At 41.6% G+C, this 14257-nt stretch overlaps 1 protein-coding gene across 1 annotated transcript in view; it reads left to right on the forward strand.

The window, feature by feature from the left end:
- Positions 1-2465: 2465 nt before the first annotated feature.
- The window catches only part of LOC141968272 (protein spinster homolog 3-like), a 28487-nt gene continuing 16695 nt past the window's right edge, over positions 2466-14257 (forward strand). Inside the window, exons 1-8 of the mRNA XM_074922776.1 lie at positions 2466-2673; positions 5139-5204; positions 5667-5803; positions 6323-6474; positions 7369-7435; positions 8354-8544; positions 10397-10549; positions 13654-13843. Of these exons, the coding sequence (XP_074778877.1) occupies positions 2466-2673; positions 5139-5204; positions 5667-5803; positions 6323-6474; positions 7369-7435; positions 8354-8544; positions 10397-10549; positions 13654-13843 (1164 nt within the window). The remainder of the gene's footprint in view (positions 2674-5138; positions 5205-5666; positions 5804-6322; positions 6475-7368; positions 7436-8353; positions 8545-10396; positions 10550-13653; positions 13844-14257) is intronic.

A 14257-nucleotide genomic window follows, 5' to 3' on the forward strand; every position in this document is an offset into this window, starting at 1 on the left:
TGTGTGTGCCGGGGTGTGTGTGTGCCGGGGTGTGTGTGTACCGGTGTGTGTACCGGGGTGTGTGTGTACCGGGGTGTGTGTGTACCGGTGTGTGTACCGGGGTGTGTGTGTACCGGGGTGTGTGTGTACCGGGGTGTGTACCGGGGTGTGTGTGTACCGGGGTGTGTGTGTGCCGGGGTGTGTACCGGGGTGTGTGTGTACCGGGGTGTGTGTGTACCGGGGTGTGTGTGTGCCGGGGTGTGTGTACCGGGTGGTGTGTGTACCGGGGTGTGTACCGGTGTGTGTACCGGTGTGTGTGTACCGGTGTGTGTGTACCGGGGTGTGTACCGGGGTGTGTGTGTGCCGGGGTGTGTGTACCGGGGGGGGTGTGTACCGGTGTGTGTACCGGGGTGTGTGTACCGTCTGTGCCGGTGTGTGATCGCCACCCAGCGGCGCGGCGCGGCAGCGGCGGGCGGGAGCGGGCTGGGCCCCGCCGCCCCCTCGCGCCGAGGGCGGGGCTGCGGCCGCGCACCTTGCCCAACTTTGAAAACAACCGGAATTCTGCCACGGAATTTTAATATTTTTTCACCTTTTAAAATCCATGTTTGTGGCTGTAGATGATTTTTTAATTTCTCCAAAATTGTGCTGGTTCTTTATTGCTCCTGAGTACAGTCAACTCTTGACTTCACTGGTTTAATAAAGCAGTGGGAGGTGTAAATAATGTGACATTTACTCAGTGAAGGTTCTACAGTCTATAGCAGAGAAGAAGGTAGTAGTGGTAATACCGAACAGAGAGCAAAAATTGCTTCCTCCTAATAAGTTGACACTGAAATACTTTCAGACACAAGCTGATTTATGTGGAGCTCCCCTAAGCAGGAGTAGGGAGAGATGCCCATGATCTAGACCTAAATCCTCCCTTAGAAAGTTGAGAGCTAAGATGTTGCCAGTTGAGAGCTAAGATGTTGCCAAAAAAAAGACCCCTCTTGAAATAAAATTATTATAGACTTATCCATGATTAAATTAAACTAGATCTTCATGAAATTAAGATAGAATTAAATACTACAGTGTTGAGCATGCAAAAGTAAAGGAGTCTGGATTTTACAAAATAGCCAAGAATACTAGGTGCTATTTTGTTTTTCGGTTTAATCTGAAGTGTGAAACACACAGTTCTTAAAAAAAACCAACCGTGGATGTAGTCAGGACTCACACCAATTAGCTGCCTCACTCTTAAACTCTTACAGTTTACTGTTAATTTTCGCTTTAAAATTTCCTAACAGGGTGCAAAAAATAAATTACTTTTCTGAAGCTGGTAGTGCAAAAAATGTCTCAAGTCATGTGACTACTTATGTGTCTAAAAAGTAATTAATATAATAGGAAAAGTGATGCTGGAAGAATTAACTCAGAACATTTTTTTCAAATCTGAGTGGTCAATAGAAGGACAGGGAAGAAAGGTATCTATACACCCTGAAAGAACAAGAACACCTTCCTGTGTCTTCCTTTCTTCCCCTTTCAGACCCCTTTTTGGGAGAGAAAGGGGAAGAAATCCCGTTGCACAATTCAAAACTGTGGAATGTGCACAGTTCCAGCAGCAGTGAAGAAGAGTGCTTTTGTTTCCATCTCCCTTTCTCTGTTTACTGTAGCATTCTGGCATTCTGGGTTGGTTTCTTGTTGGATTTGTTTGTTTGTTTGTTATTCCCCCCCACCCCCACCCCCCCCCCAAACCAGCAAGTAGTCTGGAGTGTAAGTCTTCTGCTTAAATTACTGATTTGACCTAAACACTCAGAACATTGTTGAGAAGGATTTTGTTCTGAGAGTAGATCCAGCCAGTGCAAAGGAGATGGGCAGTAACAGGGAGAGGTGACTGGTCAGGTGGCAAGGACAAGGCTAGGTAGCCCTATTTTAAAGTCCAGTGCAGTGTGTCTGGACGTGTGGCGGGGATAAAGATCTGAAGTGCAGAGAAAGCAAATGACTTGACCAGAGTTGCACAAGAAGTCTGTGGTGAAGGAGGGCTCAAGTCAAAGATAGGTACCTGGTCTAGCATCTAGCAAATGAGCTTCTCTTTTTTGATTTCCCTCTGTTCTCTAGAAAGGCTATTTTTACCTCTGGCAATTCACTGAGACCTTAGCAAAGATTATTATTAATTTTCCATATGCAATTTCTGAGAGATCATTGCGAAGTTGTGCACTTGTATTTCTTGGATGCACAATGGATTGTTTTGCTTTTGTTTACATTTCCTTTTCCTTGTCTTCAAGGTATAGCACTTCAGCACTTTTGCTTTTGCAAAAACACAGGACTGCAGCTTCTTTCTTTGTCAAGTTCTTCCTACTGCAAGGAACATTTAATTTCAGCTTTTAGTGGCTGGGCTTCATCACCGGAAATGACCATAGTGATTGAAGTTCCTCATAGCTTGAACATAAAATCGACTTGTAACTTGGTGCACTAAGGAAACACTTCATAATTCATGGTGACTTTCTGCACTGGGAAATATGCAAAACCCTGGTGCACATGAAAACACAAACTTGCAGCCCCAGCTGCCTCCCCTGGAGCAGAGTTATGGAGCTACTGCAGCACATGTGAGACAAGGTCCATCTGTGTCTGTGTCAGGAAAGGGTCCAGCAAAGAGAGATTACATGATAGCTGCTGTGCTGTGCTATGCAAATTTATTAAATTTCATGGATTGGTTCATTGTACCAGGTGAGAGCCTATTTTCTCCTTCTGAGGAAAAAGAATTTTAAGTTCTCAACAGCTCTACTTTGTAGTAACAAATGTTTTCTAAAGTAAGGATATGCTTTATGTCTTTTAAATATTTCTCACTTATCTGCTTTTGTCTGTTGGTCATCCTCTTAATGAAACTTCCAATTATGAATCTTGGAAGACTGATAAATGATGTATTAGCTATTAATGGTTAATAGAATGCTTACAAAAATCACATCTGTTAAATGCTTAATATATTTTTAAATCTAAGTCTCTTATGAACAGACTTCAGCATACAGAACAACTAGACTATTTTTGTGTCTGGATTCTACAGAGATTTGACTAAGAAGCTTCCCTTTATTGTACACAGCAGCTTACCAGGCCTTCTTTGGATCTAGTAGATTAGATACGGCATTCATTTATCTGAAGAACAGTGAAGCCATTCCCCCCATTCAAAGTACGGAAATTGTGTTCTCTTTGTGCAGGTTTGTTTAGGGGAGGCTTAATTTCCTCATGATATTCTGGAAATTGTGTGATTTCTGCAATGAAGAGCGTAACATGATTGTGTAAAGAGAATGGAGACACATTTCCTTAGGCATGACCTACCAAATTTACAATGTGTTTTCTAATAAATAATAACCTTCTTCCAAAATGTGATTTTTAAATTTTTTTTTACCTAGCCATGAGCAGCAAAGAATTGCTTCTAGTAAACTGGTGGGAAATCGATGTTTTTTCCTCACATGTAAACTGTGGTCTGTGTAAATTATTCTGTTTAGCATCACTCCAAAGCATCTACCATGCTTCCAGGGATCTGATTTAAAAATTAGGAGGAAACGCTTGTTATGAGCTTGCTATATTTTACTTCTGAGTGGCCTGGAAATCATAAATGTTTTAAAACCTTGAAAAAAAACAAAGGGTGGATTTTTAAATTTGGAATTAAATATCTAGTGACAGTACACAAACAGTATCTTAAAAAATTTAAGTTAGTGGGTTTAGGAGTTTAAGCTTTTTTCTTTTGAATAAGTGTTAACCACACATACAAGGGGGAAGGAACAAGTAGTAGTGCATGTTGAATGATACTGCAAGACTGCTAGTGAAGAACTTCAGTGTATGGGTTTTATTGCCAAATAACTTTCCCTGGAGAAGGGCAGGGGACAGAAGAGGATGAAAATACCTTTGAGCAAGAACTTGGCTGCTAGGAGGGTGTACACCTGGAAGCATTAAGTGCAAGCAGTCATTTGGCTCATTCCAGGCTTTGAACTATTCTTTGGTGTCTGTCCATGCTAAGAGCTTAAATTTTTCAAGAAGGCCTGTGAAGTAAAGCTTGCCTACTTGTTAACAGGCTCAGTTTCTTGTGAGTGAGGTACCCTCAGGGACATGTAAGAATTCAAGAAGAGAGGTGGGGATAGTGTTCAAGCCTTTGAAATATCAGACATCTACTTTAATTACAATATATGACTAAAACACATTTGAGTTAACTCTAGGACCTCTTGGGCCATGGAGGCAATCTGGAAATTGCCATTTATACCACAGCAATATACCGTTCATCTGCTAGAATTCAGCTGCATCACTACTTTTGAGTTTGGTTGTACATACCTATGAACATATTCTTAAATATGAGTTAACAGGAAATTGAAGAAGGAGAGGCTTGAATATTTGTTTAAAAGTAAGCTGGTGGCAGTTATGAAGTTGTGGTTTCCGGGCAGTTTTGCTCACAGGCTTTGACAGAGTTTGCATCAATCTTCACACAGAAAACAAGCATTTCTACTTACTTGTCTGCTGGAATTGAGTCTTCAGTTTGTTAAAAATGGTGATCATGCAGACTTTTCCCCCTCTGATCTGTAACCCTGTTCCAAGCTGTTGTAATTTGCCAATAACTGGTCAGGCCACTTACTCCAGTTATGTGGAGGGGATAGCATTTTAGTGGTGCTCAGTGTGAAAGTTAGTTTGAGATGAAGTTGTGGTTCAGTTCAAGACTTGTGTTAGCTGTGATTTGTTCTAGATACTTTGTTAGTCCAAAACTGAAGTTCCTGTAATACATCCTAACATTTTAAGGTTATTAAGAAAGTTTTAGGATGAGCTGTATGAAGATAGCACCCTCCTGGATGCAAAACTTTGCCACTGTTTTGTTCCACATTGTGTCCATTAAACCTTGAACTGTAAACTGTTTATGTACTAATGGTGCAAAAGAAACAGAACAGTTGTGATTAAAATAGTGGGTAAACTGACTCTCTTAAGACCTATATAGTGGAAGATCATGAATTTTATCTATAGTGATAAGAATTTTAATTCTTATCAGATCTGTGCTTGTGGTAGACTAATGGTTTACATATAAACTAGCAAGCTAAATGTGCTGCAGTTCTTGCAAGCACTCTTCTTCAGATAAATCTTTGAGCTGGCAAATTAACGGAATTACAAGGTATGAGCAGGATACTTTGCTGTCATTCAGTGTTTGTCTGTTGCAGGGATCCTGCTAGATATACAGAAATACTTCGAGCTTAGCGATGGGGATACAGGTCTACTGCAAACAGGTAATAAAATCGCTTAAGTTCAGATAGTTTACTTTGCCTTGCATCTACATGGTTTGTTCCTAAAACACAGTCTAGTTACTTATTTCTTCTAGTTCCTATATGTGTGTGGTATTGCTCACTTCCACTTGTGGGCAGGCTGACTATAATGCAAAACCGAAAGTCTTTGGTTCAGGGAACACAGTTGAGTCCTTCAAAAATCCTATAGCATGTGAATCACAAAAGATGAAGGAATGTCTCAAGAAATACAGAACTTGAGCAATTCACATGTTTTATTTTTGTATTGTTTTTTTCTGAATCTGCATTTATCTTTTTCTAAATGTCAATCTACCTACTAGTTCTACAAATTCAGCCTGACTTTAACCTCTGTCCTAAAAAAAAAGCTGAGTTTGTCTGAGGGATGAGGAGTACATAGGCTAAGAATAATTTGACCAATATTGTCTTTGCTCCTTCTTGGATTTCCAGTCTTCATCTTGTGTTACATGTTGGCTGCCCCCATCTTTGGATACCTCGGTGACCGGTACAATAGGAAAATCATCCTTGGAGCTGGTATTTTCTTCTGGTCTGGTGTAACATTAGGCAGTTCGTTCATCAGTGAATCGGTATGTTGCTTTTTTGGAGGGTACTATGAAAATAATCTGCATATGTCTTGCAGAAGTTGATGAGTCCCCTCTGATCATGTTTGGAAAAGCTATTGTTTCAGCATTCACTCCTCAAGCCTGGACTCAATAGAATGCTTTATGGGATGGTAGAGTCCAGCCTGGGCAATGGAGAGCACACACATTACTGTTGCAAATGATGGGATCTTATTTTTGTCCCAAATGTTTGTGGATTATGACCGTGCAGCTAGCAGCTTGTTCAGCAAGCTTGTGGTCTATCAACCCTATCCTGTAATTCCCTCTGGGTGTCACTCTAAGAAGTCACTACTGTGCAGAAAGTAAAAAGCACAGCAGTGGGATTGAAGGGAAGCAGCTGTGAGTGAAGGGAATACAGACATACACAAAAGACAGTGAAGTCTTATTTCCTCTTGTACATTTGATCCACCAATATGTACCTCTTTAATAGTAAGCTTTCTTTCTTGTATGGGCTTTTTTGTACTATAATATGTCTTTCACCTGCAGTATTACTGGATATTCTTTATTTCACGAGGACTAGTTGGCATTGGCACAGCCAGTTATTCCACAGTAGCACCAACCATCATTGCAGACCTGTTTGAGGAAGGAAAAAGGACCACAATGTTGTCTATCTTCTATATCTTCATTCCAGTGGGAAGGTTGGTTTTCTTGCTAGTAACTGACCTGCCTTTTGAAATTCTGTCTGACCACGCCTGTAATTCAATGTGCCCTGAGTCTTGTTTAGACATATTTCAATGTATATCTGCATTGGCTCTTGCAGAAGGATTTGTCACTTGCTTAGCATATTTATCTAGAACTGGTTAGGCTTATTTCTATATTTATCTTGAAGAAAAATTTGCTTTTTTCCCCCCCAACATTTTTTAGGGAGAATCTAAACTCTGAAAACTGGTAGGTTTTGAATAAAATACTGAATCAATTCTAAAAGAAATATGTGCATGGTGGTAGGTAATTTATTTCTGGGTTTTGAAACACAAATGCTTTTAGATATTTGTTTACTTGACAAATTTTCAAGAATGCTCTATTAAGTGTCTCCCAGGGAAGAATTGGCAGTTCCCTCTGCTCTTTTAGTTAAATTGACATTGTGTCTGAAGAAGAGGTAGAGAAGGGCTTTTTAAGTGGTTCAGAGGCATACTCTTTATTAGAGCAGGCAGCCAAGGCTGAGCCCAGAAAGCAGATTAAAACTAAAGGAATTCCTGCAGGGCTTAACTCATGTCGCTAGCACAGAAAACAGTAAATAATAAACTGCTTCATGGGCTGTCTGATCTGGGTTTGCACTGTCGTTCTACAGAACTTGTATTCCAAGGGGAATCTGGTACATTATTGCCACCATCTCAAGTCTGCTCCGAGGAGGTTAGACTGTCTCTTTAATACTGTCTGGCAAGTAGATTGGCATAGACCATAAGGGTTGTTTCTGTTTATCTGTTTTGAAAACTATGTCAGAATACTTCTCTGTGTGCTCCTTAGCTGGCAAGATGTGTCATCTCAGCCAGCAAGAATTCATTGGTACCTACTGATTGTTCTGTTGCTTACAGTGGTCTTGGTTATGTCCTGGCAGCTGGCATGGCAGATGTCACAGGTGACTGGCACTGGGCATTCAGGGTGAGTTATTCAATTTAACTCAGGGGCTGAGCCATCACTGTAGAATCAGAATCATCCCTGGAGTTTAGATTACTTACGCTCATTGTGTTAAAAGAGGTGAGCAGTGGAAGGACTTTCTACTGTTTGACTGGTCATGAACTTGGTGTTTAAGAGAACGCTTCCTGCAGGACAAGTGGATGATTTTTGCCTAGCTCTTGCGAAATGAAAGCAGGCATAGGTGAAATTGTACAGCAGCCAGGGCAGGTGCTTGATGTTCCTCTTACCTGAGGACACACTTGGCATGGTTGTCAGTTCACCAAGACCTCTTCAAACAGAGGAAACTGAAGTTAAAATGGACATTATACTGGTAGCACTAGTTTAATTCTTCAGGAATTGTTTTCTGAAATGCTGTTGGGAACAAGTTCTATTATTTGAGGGTTTCAAGAAAAAAGCCCTTTCTGTTCTGGTCATGTCGTCATAATTTCTCACCATACTGAGCACCTAGTGCTTTGGAAGTACTTTGTCAGATCCTCTTAACTTACGTACAAAATTAACTCGCAAGTACAGGATGAGTGGGGAGGAATGTTTACTGGAGTAACAGCTGGATGTTATTCAGTGCATCAGTGATTCTTGCATTTGTGGTCAGACTAATATTGTACTGTTTCCTTTCTTCACATGCTTTTATCCAAAATTGGAGGAAGCAATCATATATCTGTATGATGGGGAGGGAGGATCTGTTATCTTTTCTCCAAAGTCACCATAAATCACCAAAGTCCCCCTTCTTCTTTACAAATATGACCTGCATACAGCAAGTCACATCTATTTCTGAACATACCTGCAATTCTCTGATATGTCATTCTAACACTGAATTTGAGTTGCTGTGGAGTTTTCACTGTAAGAAAAAAGGTGTCCTTGATCTAATGAGCCTTGTGTCTCCAGGTAACTCCTTGCATGGGAGGTCTAGCACTGGTTCTTCTGATCCTCCTGGTCCCTCACAGGACCCAGAGAAGGACAGCAGCCCACAGAGCACTGAGCATCTCCGGCACGATACGAGTAGCAGCTGAGAAACCGGGTGTACAGAGAACTGCCAAGACTACTTGGTGTCAAGATGTCATATCACTTGCCAAGAAGTAAGTGATTTTTATCTGTAAAGGTTCCTTCCATTGAAGAATGACCCTTCTGTTATTAGAAATAGGCCATCAAATCCTGCTCAGCTCCTTTGTATCACATGCTATGTACAAGATTATTGAGACACAATTAATAAAAATCTTTCTTCCACTCTTTTACAGGAATGTGCATGACATTAAAAATGTCCTTGCTTCTCCTCTTCTCCCATTTTGAGGAGGAGGTGGGAGGCAGTTACGACAGTGTGCTCCTATTTAAATCCAACTCTGCTTTCTACCAAGTTTCCCCTTCCCTCTTGCTTTAACACATAGGGTAAACTAGATGGGTAAAAGTGCACATTTTTCAGGTGTGAGTTTATCTGTAATTCTCAGTGCCTGAGGAAAGTTGAATCAGCACGTCTCTGGCAGCCTTTATATGGCATTTGGGAGCCTGCTGGCCCTCTGATGCAAGAGGCCAGAGCCCAGTATGGCACATGAAGTAACAGTAGGTGTGTTCTGACCGGCTAACCTGTTGGCTGGCAGACGACTCTTCCCCTTCGACCCCAGAAATTAAAGCCAACACCAGCTGACCCTCAGGCTGGTGGCAGGCTTCGGATGCCCGTAGCCAGCTGGCCCGTGGCAGCCCCGGGGGGGGCCGTGCCGGGCGAGCGGCGGCTCCGCGGGGGAACGGCAGGTGCCGCTGCGCGGCCGCGCCCGGGCCGCCTGACTCCGCCGCTGCTTGCCCGCCCCGGCAGGGCTTCCCGGGAAAGACAAGCCCCTCTTGCTTGCCCGAGACCTCCTCTGTCTGCGGAGTGTCCCTCCTGCAGAAGATCCAGCGTTTTCTAATTGACGGTTCGGTTTGTGTCCTGGCTGCATCCAGAACACCAAGTGCGTTAGAGATCCAGGTTGCTGGATCACAATTTCTAGGCAGTGCAGTCTGAAGTGAATGAAAAATAAACCTTCCTGACTAACGGCGAAGTTGCTTTCCTCCAAAGTTGTAGCTCACAACCTCCAGCAATGTTGTAAAAACAGATTTTAACTTGCTTTTCCTTTGGCAATTGATTTCCAAAGCGTAAGGACATACTGCCAAAAAACAGGTGGTTCAGCTTTTATTCAACTCCAAGAGCCCTTTATCTTTAGAAGATGAAAAATTAGATTAATAGCTTAACAAATCGTTTAGTCTGCTGGTCATCTGGTCATCTGCAGCACTTTTATTTAGTCTTAATATTTCATACCTCCCTATTGCCTTCAAAGGGAATTTTCTCCTAAACTATTAACTAGAAAGAGACCAGTAAAAAGTTAATTTACTCCTAGAATAGGTCAGGAGGGATGCAAGAATTTGACAGTTTCTTACAACGTCTCCTTTTGTCTGAAAACTCTCTGTGCAGACTAAGAGTCCATTTTTACTTCCTCAGGTAGAGTTAAGGAGTGCTTCAGCCACTGCATCTTAACAGTTTGGAAGACCCAGATGTTACTCTCATTTATATTGGTTACACAAACAACTTAAAAACATCCTGAGGCTTGCACATAGAACACTTTCATTTAGCTACTAAGCCATTAAGTTCTTGCCCACTCTCTATTGTTGTTCTGCTATCAAAAATTTCACAGCAATTGTTTTAGCAGAAGTAAGTTGGCCATGAAATCTGCAAGAGATCAGGACTGGGATTTAGCATGAAATCAGTAGTCTAATAGTAATTTACTGTTGAAGTTCATAGATAAAGTCTCATCCAAATTAGTGTCTTCAAGGGAGTGCATTTTGATTATGACTGAAAGAATTGTTTTATTATTCTTGAAATCCTGGATATTGCAGGTAGGCTTCCCCTTTTTCCTCACACCCCATTCTTTCTAGTATCTCACATTTCTTTCTTCTAACTTTCAGTTGGAGTTTTGTCTGGTCCTCACTGGGTCTGACTGCCATGGCCTTTGTTACAGGAGCCCTGGGAATGTGGATGCCGCAGTTTCTTTACAGGGCTCAGATTGCCCAGGGCACTGTATCACCATGCCTCCAAAAATCAAGCAATTCATCTAACAGGTGAGGTGTGCATGACTGTGGAAACATGCTTGGAAACACTGTACAGTGCTAAATCACAGCTTATTTCCAAAGGCAGCAGGTGGGATGTGACCTTGAACACTTCTCATGAAGGCAGTTGGGTGTGAATATTAGAGTAGGTTGCTGCCCGGTATGCTGAGACACTCTTATTTGTTTGTTTATAGTCACTCGGTTAACTGGAAAAATGCTGCCAGCCCTATTTAAGTAAAGTGGAAAGAAGCAGTAACAGGAACACTTGCAGGGAAACAAGTAGCTTTAGCAAAGGGACTTCATTTGACAATTGACTGTTCACCCCAACCGACCTGAATACTCATTTAAGTATGTTTAGATCCTGTGTTTTGGTAACTTTCCTATTACCTTCTTTGTTAGTCTGGTTTTAAAACTCCTGCTATGTTGGCCAGGTCATTGTGACTCCCAGCATAAGGCAAGCTCAATGAATTTGATCTAGTATCATATTATTACATGAAAACAGGATAATTTGGTCTTCTGAGTATCTGTCAGCAGAGCTCTGCTTACAGAGGCTATCTAGACCAAGAAAGATTCATGAATAAGTATCAAATGTTGGGTGGGCAAGGGGAATTTACAACAGGAGAGGACTTCAAAGTAATCATAATAAATTTTTTGGAGATCACTTTTCCCCAGCTAGGAAGAGAACTTTTTTTCCTTACAATGTGTTAACTGGAATAGAAAAATATATTCAGTGTTCCTCTCGAGTCTTCATGACTGCCCTCAGTAACAGTGAGCACTGGGACACTTCTCTTCTGTGTACCAACTCCCTACCAGTGGCCTCCATACAAGTGTCCCTACCTTTCTTCTAGAGGTATCCCAAATCTGGTTTCAGTCTCTGCCTTCATGATGGATTTCCAAGAACTAACTGCTTACTACTTTGTCTTTCCAGGCAAAGACAATTAAAGAGAAAAGCAGTAATCATACCTTGAGTGTGTCCTCTGATAACTGGGTTCTTTTGCTTTTCTGCAATGGAATAACCGAGCCAACTCAAAAGTGGTTTCCAAGTTGTAGTGTAACTGGATAGATTGAATAGTCATCCACAAGTACTTCAGTGGGAAATACAACTGTCCTTCCATGGATGCCACCACTGGCACATTACTTAATAGCAAGTGATGTGGAGGAAGGGAGAGAATTCATAAGTCCTGCTCAGGGTAGGCAGAGAAGGCACACAGTTTAAATACTTCCTTTTTTAAGCTGAAGGTGTTAGCCTATGTTTTGTTTTCTAATCCACCTTCTGAATTATTATTCCACAGTAGGGTTGCTAGAGCAGACATGGTCTTCAGGGAAGTAAAATGGAGCACCTGATAGTTTAACCTCATGTACTGCTTCTTACAGGATGCTTTAAAAATAGCCTTGGCATAAGCTAGTGCCAGAAACAGCATAAGGTCAGTTTTAGACTGTTATTCCAGTGGGATGCAAAGAAACGTGATATAAACAACCATGTCAGACCTGTAGCTGATGGTGCTGGAAGAACTGAGCTGCACATTCCCAGACCTGCCCAGGGGTACTTTAAGGACGTTTTCCCCTCTGGCTGTTCAGCAGTTGCAGGCTTTGTTTAAGGATCAGGGCTGTGTCACTTAGGCTCACTGGAAACACAAATTCAGATGGCACCACAGCTGACTCAGGTCTCCATCCTTTCAAGGTAGATAAATAAACAGTATGAAGTTTTTATTCAGGTCCTTGTGCAGACACTTTTGAACAGATCAGACAGATAAGTGAGCATTCTCTGACCTTAAAAGATCCCAAAGGAGCCTTTCACCAGGACTAGACTTCTGTACTTTCTTACTCACTGTCCATTGAACTGTGCTTGGATTTAGTTTTGGCTGTTCCCTTTTCTTCCAGCTGTAAATTTATTTCAACTTCAGTTTACAACAGATGAATTTTCTAAACACAATTCTATGAATGCTTTGATCAACTAATGTCACTTTGGAACTTGCTTCTCCCAGACAAATCTCTAAAATATTCTCCCTACAGACAATCTGTGTTGTCACCATCCAGCAGTACTGAGTGATGGATCAGAGTCCCAAAGAACTTACAGGGAGAGTACAAATATGCTTAAAGTTTGTTAATCTTGTATAGAAGTACTTCTTTTTTTTCCTTGTAGAAGTATTGAGTTCTTCCTAATCAGCCAGAAATTAAAAAGTAGGTGCGCTGTAGTTTAAAGGAACAGATCATATCCTAGATGGTCACTTTGCAGTCAGAGGAAGCTTAGGAAAATGTACAGAACTTACCATGCAGCACTCTGAAATATTTAGAAGCACTTGTGTTCCTGTCCTCCTTTGCCTCAGGAGATTTACAACGCATTAAACAATCAGTGGCATCACTAGTCTTGTAGCAAGAGACTTGCTTTGTCCTTATGATCTCATTTGGGACAGAGAGGAAAGCATATACAGGAGTCCCTTTGGAAGCTGAATCTTCTAAGCTATTCAAACACATACTTTTAATACATGAACTTGTCATTCCTGGAGAACACATTTGCAGACACACAATGCTGTGTGGCATTTGACATTCTGCATTCAGAAAATATTACATAGACCTCCCTCTTGTTAACTATTCAGTATTTCAACTCTTCTGGGAAGTGATAGATGTTTCCCATAGTCAGAGAAGTGACTCATCTCAGCTGTACTAACTAGAGGGTTGTAATTTAGATGTATATAATTCCATGTGATAGGATCTCTTCCAAGACAGCAGATTGTGATACATTATTGCATCTGTGTTTTAGGGATGACTGAGTAGATTGGTTCACAGGGTAACCAAGATGATTGTGTCTCCTCTAGATCACTGGATGGCCAAGCCAGGTCATACTGAGAAGAGTCCTCTTATGAGTGCATAACACCTGCTCTGTAAATGGGAAAATACCTGCTCCACAGGATAGAGGCTCAGGTGCAGAGGCATAGCTTCAATTGAGGCTTGGGATTAAATCCGTTTAGAAAGAGTGGGAGGGTCAGATCAATTGGAATAAAATTCAAGTCCCCCATTAAAGAGTCCTCTGAAACTAAAGGTATAAGCTAACACCATTTTTTTTTTCCACAGTATGGTCTTACTATGCTCATCTAAATCCTTTGCTCTGTCACCAGCCTAATATTTGGAGGCATCACCATTGGGACAGGAATCTTGGGTGTCATTATTGGGGCAGAAGCTGCAAGAAGATTAAGGAAGATAAACAATAAATCTGATCCTCTGATCTGTGCCACAAGCATGTTCATTTCTGCCCTGTGCCTCTATATAGCTCTGATGGTGGCCGAGAAAAACATCCTTTCCACATTTGTAAGTGCTGATCTGTCTATCATTAGCAAAATGTTTTCTGAGGTCCTGGGGAGACAGGGAAGGGGGAGGAGGAGGAAGGGCTGACTTTTGCAGAATTCTCTATTATCTTCTAGACCATTAAGAGGTTTCAGTGACTTGTGACAAGGTGGGCTTGTCAATAAGGACTGTGCATGTTGCTGTAATACTGCCTGCAGCTGCGCTCTGTCCTGTGAGAGCCATGTTGTGCATTATTTGGTTCAGGCACTCAGAACATTATAAATTGGGCCTCAGGACCTATACAGTCCACCCACAGTAAAGAAGAGAATAGTAAACCTATGTAGTTAGCTGCAGGAAGCTAGAGTGTCCCTTATCCAAAAATGTAGTTAAAGGAAGTCTCAATCTTATGTTAATTTTTAATGCTATGTGACTAATTTG

This window comes from Athene noctua, chromosome 19, assembly GCF_965140245.1.
Source record: "Athene noctua chromosome 19, bAthNoc1.hap1.1, whole genome shotgun sequence".
Classification (NCBI taxonomy): domain Eukaryota; kingdom Metazoa; phylum Chordata; class Aves; order Strigiformes; family Strigidae; genus Athene; species Athene noctua.